Raw genomic sequence first — 19,475 nt, 5'->3', positions numbered from 1 at the left:
CAGGAGACTCACGAGCTAGATAAGTGCTTCTTGCTTTTACGGTTGATTGTTAAACAGCCTTACTGTGGCAGCGGCTATCTGTTCTTTTTCTTGCTCTCATAGGCAGCCAAACCAATCTTAGCTGAGAGTCTAGGCGGGCAAGGCCTCCCCCTGCAAAACGCTTGGGAGGATGAAAGAGGTTGATGCACGCAGAGGGCTTGGCCTGGGGAGGGAAGTGCCCTCTCCCTCTCTCTTCCTTTCCCCAGGCATGGGCCTCGCTGGGGGTTCTCTTGTCCTGTCTCTTTCTGATCCTCTCCACCCCTAGAGAGAGAAGTAGGTGAGCACTTGCTCATGCCAGTTCTGGAGACCAGCCACTCTGTGCCCGCTCTGCAGGAGGGCGAAGGATCACAGGCAAACACAGCTGGTAGAAAGGGCTTCGGAAAGTTGAAAGTTTTTCCATGAGAAAGCCGCGCGGAGTGATGTCACGGACAGAGGCTGTGACACCCAGCCAGGGGGTGGGAAACCAGCTCTGCCAAGGACCTGCAGACCTGTATGGTCTTGGGTAGGCACTTAGGAAGCTCCCAGGGCCTCAGTTTTCCTCCCTATAAAAGGAGGTGTTTGCACTGGATGGATACTGATGTGTTTTTTAATTTGATCTCCGTTACCTCCTGGGCGTGATAGGCAGGATCACAGCTCCCGAAGATGTCTGCGACCTAATCCCAGAATCCCTGAATCTGTTATCTTACAGGGCAAAAGACACTTTGCAGATGTGATTAAGGTTATGGCCCTTGAGATGGGAGATTATCCTGGATCATCCAGGTGGACCCAGTCTAATCACTTGAGTCCTTAAAAGAGGAGAGAATCTTTCCCAGATGAGAGTCAGGCCAGAGAGCGAGAGTTTGAGGAAGACTTCACTGCCTTGTTGCTGCTTCTGAGATGAGGCGGGAGTAGGGTGGGGTGGGGTGGGGTCTCTGCAAGGACCAGAGTGAGTCCCCTGGGAGCTAGGGAATCTCCTAGATGACAGTCAGCAAGGTAACAGAGATGTCTCTGCTACAAATGTAGGGAGCTGAATTCTGCTAACACCGAATAAGTGAAGCCACCAGCAAGCAACACAGCCCTTCGAACGCTTGAGTTTAGCCTGATGAGATTCAGGCTAGACTTCCGACCCATGGAAAAGTAAGATAAGAACTACGTCTCTTTCTCTGTTGCTAAGTTTGTGGCATCTTGTTGCAGCAGCAACAGGAACCTAACACACCTTCTGATTTCATTTGAAGCCGAGCTACCAAGTACTGTGCCCAGGGGTTCTACCACATTTTGACTAACCTGGTGACCATCTTGGAAAGCCGGGATGATGAAAACATGCCCATCTGGAAGGGGAAGATTCTGAGGCTCGAGGAAGTAAGGGTCCCTAGACAGCCTGATCCCATAGCTTGGAAAGGGGGCGTGCTAGGTGAGGATGGAGTTTGCCAAGCCCAGCACTGATGCCTTTCCCCCACCCATGACTCCCTAGGACATGACAATGGGGGAATCTTCCTAATGGGTCATTCAGTATGGGTGGCCCCAAAGGCTGCACTGGCTCGGCCAAGCTGTGGTGTGGCAGGTCCAGGCACACGGCTTGCCCCACCTCTGCAGAAGGTTTGGCTCCAGTTTCAACACCGAGCCTTGAGTATGCAGCGATGTCATTATTCAGGTTCTGCCAGTGACTTGAGTGGTGGGCAAGTCATTTAACCCTTACCTTTCCTTATCCGTAAAAGAATAACAGAATCCACTGAGGCTGGGGAGATTCATCACCCAGGGCTTAGTATCTGGCAAATAGTAAACACTTGCCAGGTGTGACCCATTATTGTGATTAAGTAAATATAGGATAATTAGTGTGTGTGTTTTGGCCACGGGATCTCAGTTCCTTGACCAGGGATCGAACTCACGTCTCCTGCATTGAAAGTGCGGCATCCCAACCACCAGGCCACCAGGGAAGTCCCGATCCCTGCTTTTGGAGTGCTGACCCTCCCAGGCAGCCTCTGAGGCACCTTGAGAGCCTGAGCTCACAGCACCCCACAGGAGAGGGCGGTGATGCCCAGGAGGAAGACGTGATCGGATGCCGGCTAAGTGACTTGTCCGGGCCTATGTGCTGGTGAGCAGCTAGGTTTGTTTGCCTGATTCCAAAGCCCAGACCCTTCTCTTCACCGCTGGGACCAGGCAGAGATGCAGCCTGTCAGAGCTTGCTTGGGGTGACAGTGAGTCCGCTGCAGCCCTGCAGGGCTGCCCAGAGTACTGGGGCAGGCTGGAGGACCAGCCCCATGTGGCCGAGACGCTGCATGCACCGAGGTCTGTATGGCTGTCTCCGCCCTGTCATCTGGATCTCGGCTCACATGCCCCCTCCTGGGAGAGGCTCTCTTCCGATCCTCTGATGCCCTCGCCGAGGCTCCCCCTCCCTCTCCCGCTTTGTCCCTGCGTTGTCTTGTATTTTTGTGTTGAGAACCATGGACTCTGCACAGCCAGACTGAACCCTGCGTCTTCCTCTGTCCCAGCTGAGTGAGCCCAGGCACGTGCCTCACCCAGTGCCATTTCCTAAGCCTCCAATATGCAGCCAAGCCTAGTCTCCTACCTCTGGGCCCCCCACTCCCCACCAAGAGGACTTGTGAACACAGGCAGAAAGGTGTTCTGGAATGGCCGAGTGTGGTTCGAAGTCAGCGTGATGGCTTTATGAAGTCAGAAGACAGCTCTGGCCCCCGTGAATGCTAAGGGAGTGCAAGCCAGGCCCAATCACTTGCCCCAAAGAAATACTTTTTCCTTTTAAGGCCATGAACTAGCTATTTATATATTGAATTTTAGGGTCTGATTAAAACCGAGCACTGAATGCATTTGTCTGGAAATCCAGTCTCCGGCCTTATTTTCCAGCATCGTCGGAATTCTCCACGCCTCTCCTCACTCCACGCTCTTCTGGACCCCTTGGCGCTGCTCACCAAGTACACACTGTGGGGTGCCCCCATCCAGGCACCAGGAAAACCACGGTGAGGGAAGGAGACCCACAGTGTACTGCTGAGTACTGATGGTGAGGGGACAGATAGGAGTGAAGTGATCACAGCCACGAAGCTAAAATCCCAGCCACAGGAAGCTGAGGGGTATGGTGCTGGGGCATGTGACCGAGTCAGGACGGTCAATGAAGATGAGCTAAGGGCAAAGGGCAAAGCATTCCAAGCAGTGGGAATAGCATGTGCAAAGAGCCTGTGGCAGAGAAGCTTAGTCCCTCAGAGGAAGACAAAGGAGAATTCCTCCCCAGTTTGCCTCCTGTACTTCTTTCTCCTGGGATACCTTCTTCCCTGCCTGAGTCCATCTCTGTCTTTTAGAAGCCTCTCCATTCTTCAAAGAAAGTAAAGGTGTTAGCAGCTCAGTCATGTCTGACTCTTTGTGACCCCATGGACTGTGGCCCAGCAGACTCCTCTGTCCATGGGATTCTCCAGGCAAGAACACTGGAGTGGGTTCCTACTCCAGGTGATCTTCCCAACCCAGGGATTGAACCTGGGTCTCCTATATTGCAGGCAGCTTCTTTACCCGTCTGAGCCACCAGGGAAGACCTCTCATTCTTCAAGCATAAGCTCAAACGCCTCCTGTTTCAGGAAGCCTTTCATGGCAGGCCTTTCTCCCATTCCCTAGGAGGAAAGGATTTCTCTCTCACCCCGCAGATCCCTCCTTGCCTCCTCACTCACGCCATATTGTACATAAGCTTGTCCAGGTCTCATCTTCCCAACCACGGCAGAAACCTCCAACGGCAGGAGCCATGTCTTCCCCAGTGTAGACTTGGAGCCACACGGTTCTGGATTCAAACCCTAGCTGAGGCCACTTGGTAGCGGGACTTCGCATAAATGGCCCCACTTCTCCGGGCCTCTGTTTCCTCCTCTGGCAGAAGGGGAGGGTGTGGTGAGGGTGTGTGTGTTTGCACAGACCCCAGCTGGGCTCTGGATGCCTGAGAGAGAATGGGGCTTGTCACGGGGTTCGGAACAAAGAGGATGGGGAAAGAGTGGTTATGGCCCAGAGGGCCCCAGGGCTTCAAGGGCTCGAGGGCTTTGCTGTTGGTCAGTTGCTGTCTTGTGCGACTCTTTGCCACCCCAGGGACTGCAGCACGCCAGGCTTCCCTGTCCTTCACTGTCTCCCGGAGCTTGCTCAAACTCATGTCCATTGGCTCGGTGACGCCATCCAACCATCTCATCCTCTGTTATCCTCCTCTCCTCCTGCCCTCAATCTTCCACAGCACCAGGAAGACTCACTTTTCCACTGAGTCAGCTCTTTGCATCAGGTGGCCAAAGTATTGGAGCTTCAGCTTCAGCATCAGTCCTTCCAACGAATATTCAGGACTGATTTCCATTAGGATGGACTGGTTGGGTCTCCTTGCAGTCCCAGGGACTCTCAAGAGTCTTCTCCAACACCACAGTTCAAAAGCATCAATTCTTCGGCACTCAGCCTTCTTGATGGTCTAGCTCTCACATCCACAAATGACTACTGGAAAAACCACCGCTTTGACTATACAGATCTTTACCATCAGGGGTTTGGGTTCACTTAAACTTGACTCTCCCAAATCTGTCTAATGGTAAGAAACACTTGAGCCACTTGTGAAAAGTGTTCGGATCCAGCAGGTCTGGGGTGGGGTCAGGGGAACTGTGTTCTGAAAACACTTTCATAGATTGGAAAATATTATTGATTCGTTGGCCGAGCTGGGTCTTCGTTGCTGTGCGTGGGCTTTCTCCAGCTGTGACCAGTGAGGGCCACTCTTCATTCAGTGTCAGGGGCTTCTCTTGTTGTGGAGCACGGGCCCTAGGGCACTCAGGTTCTGCAGCTGTGGCCCACAGGCCTAGTAGCTCCATGGCACGTGGGATCTTAGTTCCCGGACCAGGGATGGAACTGGTGTCCCCTGAATTGGCAGGCAGATTCTTAACCCTTGGACCCCCAGAGAAGTCCCTCTCGTGGACTTTTGACACACAGTGTGGTGGGGAACTGGAGGTCCAAAGGGAGGAAGTGATTTTCTCGAGTGCGACAGGTTAGAAGGCCGATCTCAGCTCTACCTCTCTTGAACAGGATCTCACGCCCACACTCTTTCCAAGGAGCCCTGCAGGCTGCGTTCAATGTGGACCACTGTGCCCCAGGTGGTGGCACGCGTTTGTGTGGCCTGATATCACTCGGCCACTTACATTCCCTCCATCACCACAAGAGAAACAAGCCCGGGGAGTTGCCAATCCAAGGAGAATGGGGACACACGGGGAACTGACCCAATTCAGCCACATTCTGGAGCTCTGCCCCATTCAGAGGGCTTGGCGCAGATTAGATAAACCCTAGCTGATGCACAGACTAGTGAGTGAGGAAATGAATGTTATTATGGTAAAATTCTGGGTTTGGGGGTGGTTTTGTTATGCAGCATTATCGCAGCAATAACTGACCAATATAGTAAAGTCAGAAAGCAAAGGAATGACAAAACTGGGATTCAAACTCAGGTCCCCCTGCGACTAACCCAGGGCTTGTTACTGCTCCTGCCTTTCAATCCTGAGGGCTCTCCCAGCATCCTCGTGTCTGGGGCCCTCATTTCCACTCTGCCCTGCCTCTATTGTCTGGGAATGTCCCACTCCAGACAGGAGGGGTCCACTCCAGCAGCCCTTGCTGCTAGCAAGCTGAGCCTTGTTAAGTATGCAGTTTGATTCTTGGGGATCCCAAATGGTTGCAGGGGAGGACTGCACACCTAGGGAAAGAACTCCAGGGACTCTGGGGAATTTCTAGCCTCTCCCAGTTGAAAAGAGTTCCCTCGTCTCCACCCCGCACTGGGAGCCTGGGCTTCCCGACCTCAAGGGCTTTGTCAAGCTGGAGAGGCTCTGAACCAAGGCTTCATAACCTGCCACGTGTCTTTGCCAACAGCTGCTGGCGTTGGAGGGGTTTCTCAGATTGCCCGCTTTGAGTCAGCTCCATCCAGAACCCCATCCGGGCGGGCTTAGATGCACCCACGAGCCTACAAGGGCTGCAGCATACACTCATAAACGTGCCCTCTTGGCCCAGCAACACCACGAGCACTCACAAACAAGACCACGCTCCTTCTACGACACAAACACACGGAGGGGCTGAGCCACCCTCAGGCATACAAACTCAAGCTCAGACGTAGCAGAAGCATGCACACTCACACACGGACTCTCATCAGACCCCCCAGTCCACAGTTCCTTGGAGGTGCCCTGGATGGTGCTAAGCGCTGGCGTCTCTTAGACCTAGTCAATTTCTGCCTCACACCCTGCCTAGCTTTGTGACTCAACTTTTCTGAGCACCATCTGTGAAATGGGGACACAGATGCCTCCTACTCCTGGAGGCCAGGGGGTGGGTGGCAGTGAGATCAGGTACAAACACATCCCTCAACCAGGTGGAGCTGGCTGCTCCTCTCCTTCCATGTGCTTGTGCATGCCCTTCCTCCTTCTCAAAACCCTTCTGTTTCCATCACGCCCTTCAAAATTTTGTGAGTCTTTCAAACCGCAGGTCAAATTCTGCCCCCTCCTCCGAGGCTTCCTGGACCTCCATCTCTGGATGCCCAGCCCACTCACTCTGCAGCCTGGTCTCCCCCTGCCCCACTTAGATGGGCCCCAGACCACACTCACAGCAGGGCCTCACAAAGGCTGCTGAGTAAGTTACTAAGGCCCACACTCAGAGGGCCGACCACAGCCTTCTGAAGGAACTGCAGGAACCATGAGACCCTGAAAAATCTCACGTGTCTCTTGGATGGGGATGAGACTGGGAAGTGTCTCCTGGACCTGGCCATCTGGAGGTCCCAGGTGACCCTGAGGACAATGACCTTGGTGGAGAGGTGGGGCTGGAAGCTTGAGTGCCGTGGAGTGAAGGGGATGAGGGGAGGTGAGGGGAGGTGATGGGATGCATTATTTGGCATCTATTTTTTTGTTGTAAAGGAAACCAGGGAAGAAGATGGGGGTGGGCACATGGGGGTCACAGAGGGATTATTAAAGGTAAGCCTGGGGAGAAGAGTTTTGCTGGAATTAGACTGGAGGGGGATGAAAGTTCAGGAAAAGCACCTGTGGAAACTGCTAGATGGCCACTGAAGTCTGTCTCCTCACCTGCTGTGATGGAGGTTTAAGTTAGGCTGGGAGAGATGATGTTTCCCGACCTCCTTTGCAGCCTGGGGAGGCCATGAGACCACGTTCCTTTCAGTGGAACGTGCACAAGAGTGGTAGGCGCCACTTCTGCCTACCTTGCTTAAAACATACTGCTGCGCTGGCCTTCTGTCTCTCCCTTTTGTACAGGTTAGAGAGCAGACAAACCCGCAACTCAGCTTCGAACGGGCCAACGAGGAGCGTGGAGGCTCATGAGACAAGAGAAAAGGAAGCCAGGTCCCTGAATCTCCAGGTGGATCAGAGCTGCCCCGCTGACCTGGCCTGCTCACCCCTGGACCCTCACAAGAGAGAGAAAGGCTCTTCTGTTGCTCTTGACACTGAACCCCGGGCCCTTTTGTTATAGCAGCTTTACTTTCGCCTTCAAGAATACATGCTCAACAAATGCCAGCGATTATGATAAATGCCGCTATAGCCGAGAGTTAACACTGACTCTCCCAGGTGGCCGATCACATGAACAGCCTTGGAAAAGAGAAAAGCACTCTGCAGATGTGAGGGAGTCTTTAACGAGGGCCGGCAGGATACCTGTTTGGCACGGCATGGCACAGCGCCGCCCTGGGGAGCTCGCATCTGAAGCCGCTTACCTGCCTGGTTGGTGGTGATGTTCACGGAGGCAAACTGTGGTGAGAAGGGGCTCTGGTCCGTGACGCCGTTCACAGCCTGGATCTCAAAGGTGTACTGGGTGTGGGCTAGCAGGTCGCTGATGTAAATGCGAGGCTCGGTGAGGCCCAGCTGGCGGGGGGCGTACTGCACGTTGTCCCCGCAGCGGGTGCAGGCGCCCCGGCCCGCGCCGCAGCTCTTGCAGATGACGTTGTAGACGAGGTCCTCGCGGCCTCCCGAGTCCCGGGGCGGGGTCCACTCGAGCATGAGTGAGGTCTCGTTGACACTGGAGATCACGGCCTGGGGCGCGGAGGGGATTGCTGGGGAGGGGGAGAGGTATCTGTCAGTGGGGGTGCATTCCCCAAGAGACCGCTCTGTGCCCACTGCCCTGGCTCCGGCCTAGGCCTCCCCAAAGCTTTCCTCTAAATCCTTTCTCCTCTGCACCCAAGAGACACGCTTCTAGAATATAACTCTCCATCCAACTGCACCCATCTGCTCAAACCTTTCTCCCTGGACTCCACCCTCCTCGGTGTTCCTTACTAGGGACAGTCTTTTTGTGTTGGAAATATATCCACCCAATATCTATTTCCTGGAGAAGGAAATGGCAGCCCCCTCCAATATTCTTGCCTGGAAAATCCCATGAACAGAGGAGCCTGGCAGGTTACAGTCCATGGGGTCACAAAAGAGTCAGACATGACAGAGGGACCAAACAACATATATCTATTTCTCCCTTTTTCCTGATAACAGGACCCGCTTTTATTCAAGGTGGCAATATGTCCCACTAAAGACTCTATTTCCCAGCCTCCTGGGATTAAGTGCTGGCCACTGATACACAGAAGTTGACAGTTAGGACTTTTTCTTAAAAGGAGATAGCTATAGTAGATCTCTTTACCCCTCTCCCTCTTTCCATGACTGAGAATGTGTGTGATGGCTGGAGCTTCAGCAGTAATGTTGGACTATGATGTGACCCCAAGGGTGGAAACCACATGCTGTGTCTGGAAGAGCAGAAGAAAGTGCTGGGTCTCGGGGAGCTTCCTGGATTTACCATGTTACCCAAGGGTTGCCTATTTTGGGGTTTCCAAGAATAAATTCTTAGGGTTTAAGTTACAGGGGTCCGTTCTCTGCTCCTGGCAGCTGTCTGCCTTTCCTGTCTGATACAGGGTTGTGACATGGCCCTCGCAGTCACCCTGTTCTTGGAGAACCTTGGCCTGTGATTCAGGCAACCGCTGCCAGAAAAGAACACTGGGAAGCCTTTTCTGCCACAGACACCACCTGTGTTGGTCGTTCTTCTGCCAAACTTTCCATTCTCTGTCCCTTTGTGAATCAAGACCTTGACTTCATCCTGCGTGTGACTTAGCAGAAGGGGGTAAGGAGCCAGATGCCAGCTCTGTGGTGTCTGCCTGTTGGCAGCACGACCACCCCAGGATGGTGCTTTTTAGCCAGGTTTCCATTTCCCCTCCCCCCAGGCACCTGGCTGCCCCTCAGTCAGGAAAGGTTACCGGGGCCGGAGAGCCGCCCCGCCCTCCGAGAGTTCCGCAGGTGGACTCGGGGCTCGGCCGGGCGTCGCCCTCCGGGGGCCCTGGACGTACTTGTGCAGGGCATGTCCACGGGATCCAGGTCTGCTCTGTAGTAGCCGTTGCGGCAGACGCAGTTGGTGGCCCCTTCTGAAGTGGTCCGGCTGTTGATGGGGCAGTGGGTACAGGCCTCGTCCCCTTGGTTGGCCTTGAAGGTTCCAGATGGGCAACCTGGAGAGAAGACAAGGAGAGTCACAGGGGAAACCAAACGAGAACTCAGGCCACAAGCCACGGAAAGGCCAGCAACGTCCCAGAGGGGCCACACAGTGGGGGCAGGTGGGGAGCCGCGCCTCTGAAAGCTCTTGAGGGTCTCCAGGCCCCAGCATGGCAGTCCCAGCTGTGCCCAGAGGTTCCCCTGAAGCTGCAGTTTGTCTCTGAAGCTGTCTATGAGTTCAGCTGGGGCCCCTAGCAACCATCCCTTCCTACTGCAGGTGGGCTGCCCCACAGCTTCTAGGACCAATCCCGACTTAGTCTGAAGACTGTGACGAAGCCTAGGGCAGTGCCCACGGTCCAGGCTTGCTGATTAACGGCTGGCTGGGCTCTGATTCTTGCACCTAGATTCCTGGATTCTAGATGACTGTGAGGATAACATTGCAGTAGAAAAATCCTAACCCAGCACAGTGAGCGCAGAGAGGTGACCTGTGAGAGCAAGAAAGAAGGCTGGCTTGGGAAGCTAACCCAGAGGCTGAGTCTGAGTTTCTGTGTGGCCCTTTTTCTAGCTGTGTGGCCCAGACAAATGGTTTAACCATTCTGAGACTTGTGTTCTTTTTTAGTAAAATTATGATGTGTGTGTGCATGTGGGCATGCTTAGTCATACCCAGTTCTTTGTGACCCAGTGGGCTGTAGCCCATCAGGCCCATGAGATTTTCCTAGCAAGAATACTGGAGTGCTTTGCATTTCCTTCTCCAGGGGATCTTTCCAACCCAGGAATTGAACCCACGACTGCTGAATCTCCTGCAATGGACGTGGATTCTTTACCGCTGAGCCACTGAGGAAGAAAAATTATGCCAAGGCCCATTTCTGAAGGCCATTGTGAGCATTTGGCATAAATATGCGAGGCACATGGCCTGAGGCCTTGCACAGTATAGATGTCCAGTGAATAGCAGCCGTTACAGCAGGTGTTTGATCAATTGAGTGAAGAGGACGTGCAGTACCAGGGACAGCCTGAGGAGGGCAGTGTTTGCACTTGGTGGGCATTCAACAAGCTGGATTTTCCCCTGGGCTTTGGTATTCTTCCCTGCTCCGGGGGCATGTTTAGGATTTGGATACAGGGCCTAACGCTCAGCGCTTAGATTCTTCAAGAGGTGTCCACTCCTGTGTGTTCCTATGTGCGAACTCATCCCCCTACCCTCCTCCTGGCCCTGGACTGGAAATCAGGAGGTCTGGGGTCTAGGTCCTGCCCATTTCTTGGCCTCAGTTTCTTCTGCATTCTGGGATTCATAATCGCAGTTCTCCCATGGTGCCTCAGGTCGGGGGGGTCAAGCAAGGGGTAAGTGAGAGGTGGACCAGGAAGAGCTTTGCAGTGGGCAGGCTCTTCCTGGGGATGAAATGTGGCTGAACTGTCCACAGGCCAGGGGCTCTCACCTGGATTCCATTCCATGCCTGATTGCTGTGTGACCTTTCACAAGTAACTCTGCCTCTCTGAGCATTAATTTCCTCATATGTTATAAATGGCTCACATGGATTTCCCTGAATCATTTTTCCAGTCCAGTTTAAGTCTTAGCAACTTGCCTTCCTCCCAAACCTCTCAGAGACGCTGCTCTCCTTAGTCTCACATCAGGGCTCCCTAACCTCCATGCCGTGGGCTGGGACCAGTCTGTGGCCTGTTAGGAAGCGGGCTGCACAGCAGGAGGCGAGCAGCGGGTGAGGGAGCACAGCTTTGTCTGTACAGCGGCTCCCCATTGCTTGCATTACCACATGAGATTGCAAATGACTGTGGCTTTAAAAGCATGTTTGAGACAACGTCCACTCTCCACACATTCTGGATTGAAGTCAAGGTGGAATATCCTGAGATGGCCAAAAAAGCACTGAAAAGCCTGCTCCCATTTCCGACATCCTATCTATGAGAAGCAGGATCTTCTGCAGTGATTGTGACCAGACAAGGCGGTGCAGTAGCCTGGACATCAGCAACACAGTGTGGTGTCACGTCTCCCGTCACCCCAGATGGAACCATCTCGTTGCAGGAAAACAAGCTCAGGGCTCCCACTGATTCTGCATTATGGTGAGTTGTATAATTATTTCAGGGGCTTCCCTGGTGCTTCAGCAGTAAAGAATATGCCTGCAATGCAGGAGATGAGGGTTCAGTCCCTGGGTCAGGAAGATCCTCTGGAGGAGGGCACGGCAATCCACTCCAATATTCTTGCCTGGGAAATCCCATGGACCGGGGAGCCTGGCTGGCTACAGTTCATGGGATCACAAAGGGTCAAACACACACACATAATTATTTCATTATATATCAAAATATAATTATAATAGAAATGAAGTGCACAATAAATGTAATTGAATCACCCCAAAACCATCACCCCTCCTCCGGTCTGTGGAAAATTGTCCTCCACAAAACTGGTCCCTGGTACCAAAAACGCTGGGATCAATACCTTACACGACTTGAGTTTAGGGTGCTTTACTCCTCTGTCATAATTACTCATCAAGGGGAATCTCCTGGCCTTGTTCTTGGCTCCCCCAGGACTGCAGCCATGTCTGACCCACGGCTCCTTCTCCTGTGCCTAGCACAGAGCCTGGCGCTGAGCAGCTGCTCCATAAATACTCCCTGAAGCTGTCTGCTGAAGCGAAAGGGCCTGGGCTTTGGGGATCATATATATAGGCTGAAAGGCAGGGAGGAATGGTGCTTACTGTGCAGGCTGCTGAGTGAATCCCAGCTCCGCGTGTGCCCGCCATCTGGCCTGGAGCCAGTTGCTTGTCTCCTCATCTGTAAAATGGGGCAATAGCATCTATCTCCTGCAGTTGTTGTGAGGATTCCATGGGTCAGTTCCAGCAAAACTGCCTAGCCAATTCCTGGCATTAGTAAGCTGTATCTGGTTCAAGTACCAACCTGCTGGGTGACCTCAGAGAGGTGGTTCAGCCTCTCTGAACTAGTTTTCTCCTTGGTAAGAGAGCGTCTACCTCGGAAAGTAGCCATGAAGGATTGCATGTGATGAAGAGTGCCTGGCCCAGGGTCAGAGAGGTGTTGCAGTTCCAATTTCAGGGAAGTCTCCATGATGAAGCAAAGGGCGGTTCTCCCAGGGTGCTAAACCACAGCACCCTCCCTCGGCCTGGGGTCCTACTTTGCCTGCCTTTTGCGGGGGAGCTTCCAGAAGGTGGCATTCCCCCTAATCCTGCAGCCCTGGCTAGTGCCACCCTGACCAGGCCCTGCCAGGATCTCAGAGAAGAACCACGTTCAACCCAGTCCTTAAGAGCTGCCGGACAAGGGAAAGACAGTACCTTGAAGCAACCAACCAGGCCACAGCGACACCAATGAGGAAGGTGGCAGGAAGTGCCTCATCCATCATACAGAGGGGGAAAACCAGGGCTATGGAGCGTAAATATGAAGCGCACAGCATTTATTGAGTACTTATTAAGTGCTGGCCCTGTTCAAAGGACTTAACCCATAGGAACTCATCCAAACCTCACCCAGCCCTACATCAGAGATAGTATTTTCTGACAAGGGAATTTCTGCATAGGGGTGAAGTAGTTTTCCGAGGATGTGGGCTTAAGGGGGCAGTGCTGGGATCTGACCTCGGGTGGTCTGACTGCAGAGGTCACATCCCTAACCGCCACACTGTCCTGCCTGTAAGAGACTCACACCGCACCAATGGTCCACGCATGCTGGGCAGGGGCTGGCGGCTTCTGCTCCGGGAGCCCGTCCAGGGCTCGCTGCATTTTGCTGCGCTGGTCCTAGAGACCCTGCCTGCCCTCCCTCTCAGGCATCAACCTTCCCCTGCTGGGTGGATGAAAGGACAGCCTTGCCATCTCGGCGTCTTGGCACCGTCCCGTCCAGACACACGGGCTGGAGCCCTGGCTCTAGCTGAGTGGTTGGCCTCTCTGAGCCTCAATCTGCTCTGCAGTAGAATGGGGACACAGGATCCCATGAGGACCACCTGAGAGGCCAAATGTCTTGGTCCCAAGACTGGGATCCTCCTGGCTCCCTCCCAGGCGAGAGCCTGCCCAGCTTTAGTATGCCTCTCCCATCTGCTGACGGTTCCGTGGGCCTGGCCGGGTGGCTGCCTGCTCTCTGCTCCAGGCTGTGCCAGCCCCTCCATCTGGACCACCTTCCCAGCTGGCCTCCCTGCATCGCCATGTCCCAGGCCCCCTCTCCGACTCCCCAGTCTGCCTCCATCGGAAGGCTTCCCGCCTGGCCACCCCTCAGCCCTCCCAGGGGACATTCTACACTTTCTGTATCTTTGGGCTTCATGAAAACCACCCTTCAGTCTTGAGAATTGGCATTGCTCTCCACCTGGTCACCAGGTGCCCTGGGGGCCTCCTCCTCTCCCCCACCTCCTGCAGCCAATCAATTACTAGGTCTTCCCTTCTCAGCAGGGCCTGGCTCTGGCTCCCTTCGGCTGTCCCCACCCCTGCGGGCATCCAGAAAGCCCCTCCTGCCCACTCCTTAGCCTCTCATGACCATCTGGCCTCCTCCGCCCACCCTCCAGAGCCAGCTTTCCAAAGCCGACATTTTTGCGTCCTTTGAAAATCCACAATGGCATAGACAATGGAATATTATTCAGCCAGAAAAAGAAATGAAGTATTGATACACGATACAACATGGATGAACCTGGAAAGCATCGTGCTTGGTGAAAGAAGCTAGACACACGCTTCCATTTATATGAAAAGGGGTAGCCGGGGTGTATCCAGAGAGACAGAAAGGAGCTGAGGGGTTGCCAGGGGCCGGTGAGAGCAGCGAATGGAGAGTGACTGCTAATGGCTATGGGGCTTCTTTCTGAGGTGATGAACATGCTTTAAAGTTGACTGCGGTGAGAGTTACACAATTCTGTGAAAATACTAAAAACAAGAGGTGAATTTTATGGTGATGTGAATGGTATCAAAATAAAATTCCTACGTAAGAAAAATCCACGATTGCTCCCTAAATTCCTCAGGGTGCCCGGGACCCCAGGGCTGGCACTTGCCCCCTCTCAGCACCCACCGCCCCAAGCCTGATGCTTCACTGTCAACCACGTGTGGCACCACCCCCCAGCCCGCCCCCACGCCTGTGCCCCTCCTGCCCTCATTACCTGGAATGCCCTCGCTTTGTCCTCAGGCAAACATTTACACCCCTTTAGGACAGCACAGGTATCCCTCTTCCAGGATGTCTTCCCCAAGCCCCCCAGAAAGGGTTGAGGGGCCTATCTGAATTACTTACACATCTGTCAGTCCGACCGCAAACTCCCAGTGTGATATTGGGCGCCTAGTGAGTGATGGATGGAGGGAGTGAGGGCTGAGAGTATCCGCCCAGCTACTGTGCTTGACATTTGAGTCAACAGGTCCACAGAGGGGCAGACAACACGTGGCTCTTTAGCAGCAGAGGCGGAGACTGATCCCACCAGCCACCACTTCTCGTACAGAGAAGGGGTCGGAGGCAGCCCCCAGTCCACGGTGCCCAGGGGCCCAGGGCCCACGCTGCTCCTAGCATCTCAGTTGGGAAGGCACCCTCCTGCCAACCCCTGAGTCTCGGGTACAGAAGTGGGAAGAAAACAGAGACAGCTGAGGTCACAAACGTGGGTGGCTCTACCACGGACAGGTGTGGGTTCAGACAGGTCTCCTGCCCTCTCTGAGACTCAGTCTCCTCCCTGGAAAGGGAACTGACACCTGTTTAGATGCAGCAAGAAGCCTCTGAATGTGTCTCTTGCTCCACCTCGGCCTCCCTGCCAATCATTTGCAGTAGCTGGAGTGATCTCACGAGAAGGAATCAGAGCTCAAACTCTCCAGGGGTGCCCCACGTGCTTAGAATGAATGCACCCACCTAGGCCTGGAAGGGTGGCTCTGGGGCCTTCCTGCCCCTACCTGATACTCTCCCCTTCATCCCTATTTCCTTCACTGACCCCCATCACAATTTGCAGTCATATTAGCAAATAGCTTATCAACTTATAGGCCGTCTGTCCTCTGCCTGCATTTGGAAGTACCTGGAGAGGAAAAGAACCCAGTTGGTCTCGTGCTCCTTGGTTGCCTAGCAACTGGCAGAGTGGTGGGAACATAGTAGGTGCTCAACATACATTTCTTGAGGGAACAGATATGCCCCTTACAAGGTGTTATGAGAATCATATGAGAAAGTGGGAGAGAAAAGACTTAGTAAATGCCAGGTTGGGTACCACGGTTATCATGTCAACTTCACCAGAACTGCCTCAAGGCTCAGATCTCTCTCCAGGTCTCACTTTTCCCCATGGGTCCTCCCATGGGCCTGTCCACCAGGGAGACCAAGTCATCCCTGGTTTTCAGACCGGAAGTTCTGCATCCCAGAAATAGCCGCCGTCTCAGACAAACCCTCCTGGATGCTTCCCAGCCCCATCTGTCTGTCACCTCTCTCCTTTGCTTGCAGTGCTCTGGACGCCCCGGGTGTGCACGCACCGGTCCCTGTACCTGAATGCCCTCCTCCCCCACCCTCTACTCCTGCTGGATCGGTGCGTCTGACGCGTGTTCCTCTGGGAGGCCTGCCTTCCGCTGTCTATAGCAGATGACTCAGACTCCACTGCAGCAGATCAGGCTCAGGTCACCCGGACCGTGGTGTGCCGGTGAACAGCTATTTGGTGGTGGTGGTGGGGGGAAGCCCTGATATGTTGTGTTTGCTAACCGCTATGGTAAAAATGCTCCCACCGGGCAAATTTCAAGCTACCAATCTGAGATGACTAAACACTGAGTTAGGAAGAAATGCCCACAGTCAGCTTTTGTGAGCCAAGCCAGCAAAACTCAGTCCATCCCACCACTAGACCTCACCTGTATGTCACCACCCACATCTTGAGCACTTAGTATAGGGTACGGTGCATAGAAGGTGCTCAGTTAATTCAGTTTGCCATATGAAGGCAGGTCTGTCTAACTGGACTGGCTAGGGGCTATAGGTTTGATAGGTTAATATACATAAGGTGCTTAGGGCATACAGCAAGTACTATATAAACCTTAGCTGTTATTACTCATTCAGCATGTAGGGACAATAATAATCACCCTTTATTATGTGCTTTTGGGGTGACAAGTCTGGTGCAAGTGATTTACATGGGTTCTCTCGCTGAATCCACGCAACCACTCATTGAAGTAGGTTATCATTATTACCCCCATTTTACAGATGGTGAAACTGAGGCTCAGAGGGGGTAAGTGAACGTCACAAGGCCACACAGCTACTTAACGGCAGAACTGAGGTTTGACTCCACGTCTTTGTGGTTCCAGGTACTATCGATTACAGGAATTATCAAGTGGCAGAGTATCAGGGCTGGAGACCACTTTTCAGGCTGACAGAGGGGACAGGGCTTGCTGGGGTCATTCAGCAAGGTAGAGAGGCAGAGCCTGGGCCCCAAACCCAGGACCTGGAGCCAAAGTGGGCAGCCAGCACCTGCCTTCTGCAGACGCCCAGAGCCCTAAGCCAGGCAACCCGAGGCGGGGATGGCAGCCGAGGCGGGGATGGCAGTCAGCCGGGAGGAGGAGAGAGGATTACGGGGAAACAGATTTTCTCCCCGCCTGCCCCCTGGGCTCCGGGGATAGGTGATAATTGACCGAGTGAGCCCTGAGTCAGGCCGAGGCAGGGCTCCATCTGGGCCTGGCACGGCGGGGCTGCTAATTGGCACGGAGTGATCCTCGAAGCCTCCCTGGCTGGCCCGCCGCTTGGCTCCCCCTTCTCCGCCCAGAGACTCCGGATTAATCCCCAAACGACTGATGGGCAGGGGACTCAAATGCTGTCGCGCCTCGTGTGCCAGGCCTCGGGGGTGGGGAAGCAGTGTCTCTATCTTTCCAGGGGTGTCCTGCAGACCAGGGGGCTCTGTGTTCTGAGTAGAGGCAGGCTCACCAGTCTAGCTCCCACTCCTAAGAAATGGATGAAACTGAACCAGGGCCTCAACTGTGGAGCTGGCTGCCAGGGCGGAATCCCAGGCCAGCCTCTGGCTAACAGTGTAACTGTGGGTAAGTTCCCTAACTCTCTGCCTCAGTTTCCATGTTTATATAATGCGGGGGCGGAATGGTGACACTGTCTTACTTTTGCTGGGAAGATGACGTGAGTTAATGGAAAGAAGGCACTTGCCACAGTGCCTGCCTGGTTCATATGAAGGGCTATACACGCGTTTACTTTTATTATATACGTTCATTCTTGGCCTGCCACTTGCTATGTGATAAGACCTGGGGGTACACAGACAAAGAAGATGTTGTCTCTGTGCTCAGGAGTGTGGGTCCAGTTGGCGAGATGGTGTGTGATGAATTTATTCAATAGGCACTTATTAAGCCCTTGTTATTTCATGGCTGGTGACTGCAGCTTGCTCCTTGGAAGAAAAGCTATGACCAACCTAGACAGCATATTAAAAAGCAGAGACATTATTTTGCCAACAAAAGTCCATCTAGTCAAAGCTATAGTTTTTCCAGTAGTCATGTATGGCTATGAGAGTTGGACTAAAAAGAAAGCTGAGCGCTGAAGAATTGATGCTTTTGAACTGTGGTGTTGGAGAAGACTCTTGAGTCCCTTGGACAGCAAGGAGATCCAACCAGTCTGTTCTCCTGGGTGTTCATTGGAAGGACTGATGTTGAAGCTGAAACTCCCCAATACCTGATGCTGACTCATTGGAAAAGACCCTGATGCTGGGAAAGATCGAAGGCAGGAGCAGAAGGGGGTGACAGAGGATGAAATGGTTGGATGGTATCACCGACTCGATAGACGTGAGTTTGAGCAAGCTCTGGGAGTTGGTGATCGATAGGGAGGCCTGGTGTGCTGCGGTCCATGGGGTCACAAAGAGTCAGACACGACTGAGTGACTGAACTGAACTGAAGCCCTTGTTGTGTACTAGGCACTGGGTCATGGAGACAAAAGGCCCAAGTCCTGCCTATTAGAGGCCACGACTGAGCAAAAGGCTGGCACATCTTCCTTTAACCAGGGCTAACTGCCGGCTGCTGTGGGTAGAGGGGCCCGGGAGTGGTGCTGGGCTCAGTAGTGCCTGGTTTGAAGGGCAGCTGGCCTACCTTCCTGCCTTGAGATCTCCAGGAAGTTCTGGATTTGGGTAGTGGAAGGGAGGAGGGAGGGAGGGAGGCCAGGCCTCAGCTATGCTCCGGGCCGTTGCTCTGTGAACCCAGGCCACTTCCAGCCTACTTCGATGTGGTTGGGACCATCGCTGTGGCCTCTTCCAGCCACGGGACTCTGGCTGTGGACACGCTCAGGCACCCGACCCTGGGCTTACACTCTCCCTGAACTGTGAAAGAACTGATTTGTGTGTTTTCAGGGGCTTATGAGGAGCGTATGTCGGGGCTGAGCTGGCAGTGCTCTTGTGGCTGAGTGGGCGGGGCTCTGGGGTCTCCTCATGCAAAGTGGCTTTAGCATTTTGCACGCTTTCTGCTTCGGCTGCTGAAGTTCAGCCAGTGGAGCCAGTGCCCCTGCCCTGGGCTGGGCAGAGCGCTGATCCTCTGTGCCAGGGGCAAAGTCACATGGGATGCGGGCGGCAGGCAAGCTCCCAGGGTGGGAGGAGGAGCTTCCGATCTCTGTGTGTCTACAGGCACCGCCTGGTGCTGGGCCAGGGGCCTCCGGAGCCTATAACCTCATCCATCCTCATGATGGCCCTGTGCGGCAGGAGGTGTTGTCCCCATTTTAGAGATTAGGAAACTGAGGCTCACAGGAAGGAAGTGTCTGTCCCAAAGTCACTCAGAGACATAGTGGCAGAGCCTGTACCCCGAGTCCACGCTCTCACATGGCGTCCGAGACCCTCAGTGTTCCAATCTGATGAAGGGGGCCCCTTCTGGCCCTACTAGCTCTCAAGGGGTGGGGCTGAGGGCCCTGCCCTTCCAGGTTAAATCCAAGAAATGACTCAGGGTCAACCCCCTGCTGCGGTAGCTCCTACTGGGACCACCCAGGGGATGTCAGTCATCCTCCAACACCCCCCACCCCATATGCCCAGGCTCCCCCTGCTTGGCCCTGCTGGGACCCTGGCTCTCTGGATCTCTGCCAACAGCTGGCAGGACTACAGAAGTCAGAAGGCAGCGGCGGGAGTTGTGTTAACAGCTTCCTCTTTGC

General features: G+C 53.9%; 1 protein-coding gene across 3 annotated transcripts in view; it reads right to left on the bottom strand.

Moving 5' to 3' along the window:
- The window catches only part of EPHB2 (EPH receptor B2), a 216,251-nt gene that overhangs the window by 45,664 nt on the left and 151,112 nt on the right, over positions 1–19,475 (bottom strand). For all 3 annotated transcript variants that reach the window (XM_018055479.1, XM_018055470.1, XM_018055464.1), the window contains exons 4-5: positions 9,314–9,469; positions 7,709–8,044 (exon numbers count right to left, since the gene is read on the bottom strand). In XM_018055479.1, the coding sequence (XP_017910968.1) occupies positions 7,709–8,044; positions 9,314–9,469 (492 nt within the window). The remainder of the gene's footprint in view (positions 1–7,708; positions 8,045–9,313; positions 9,470–19,475) is intronic.

Source organism: Capra hircus, chromosome 2 (genome assembly GCF_001704415.2).
Source record: "Capra hircus breed San Clemente chromosome 2, ASM170441v1, whole genome shotgun sequence".
NCBI classification, from domain to species: domain Eukaryota; kingdom Metazoa; phylum Chordata; class Mammalia; order Artiodactyla; family Bovidae; genus Capra; species Capra hircus.
Note: the sequence above shows the minus strand (reverse complement) of the source record. Positions and strands in the feature narration are given on the sequence as shown.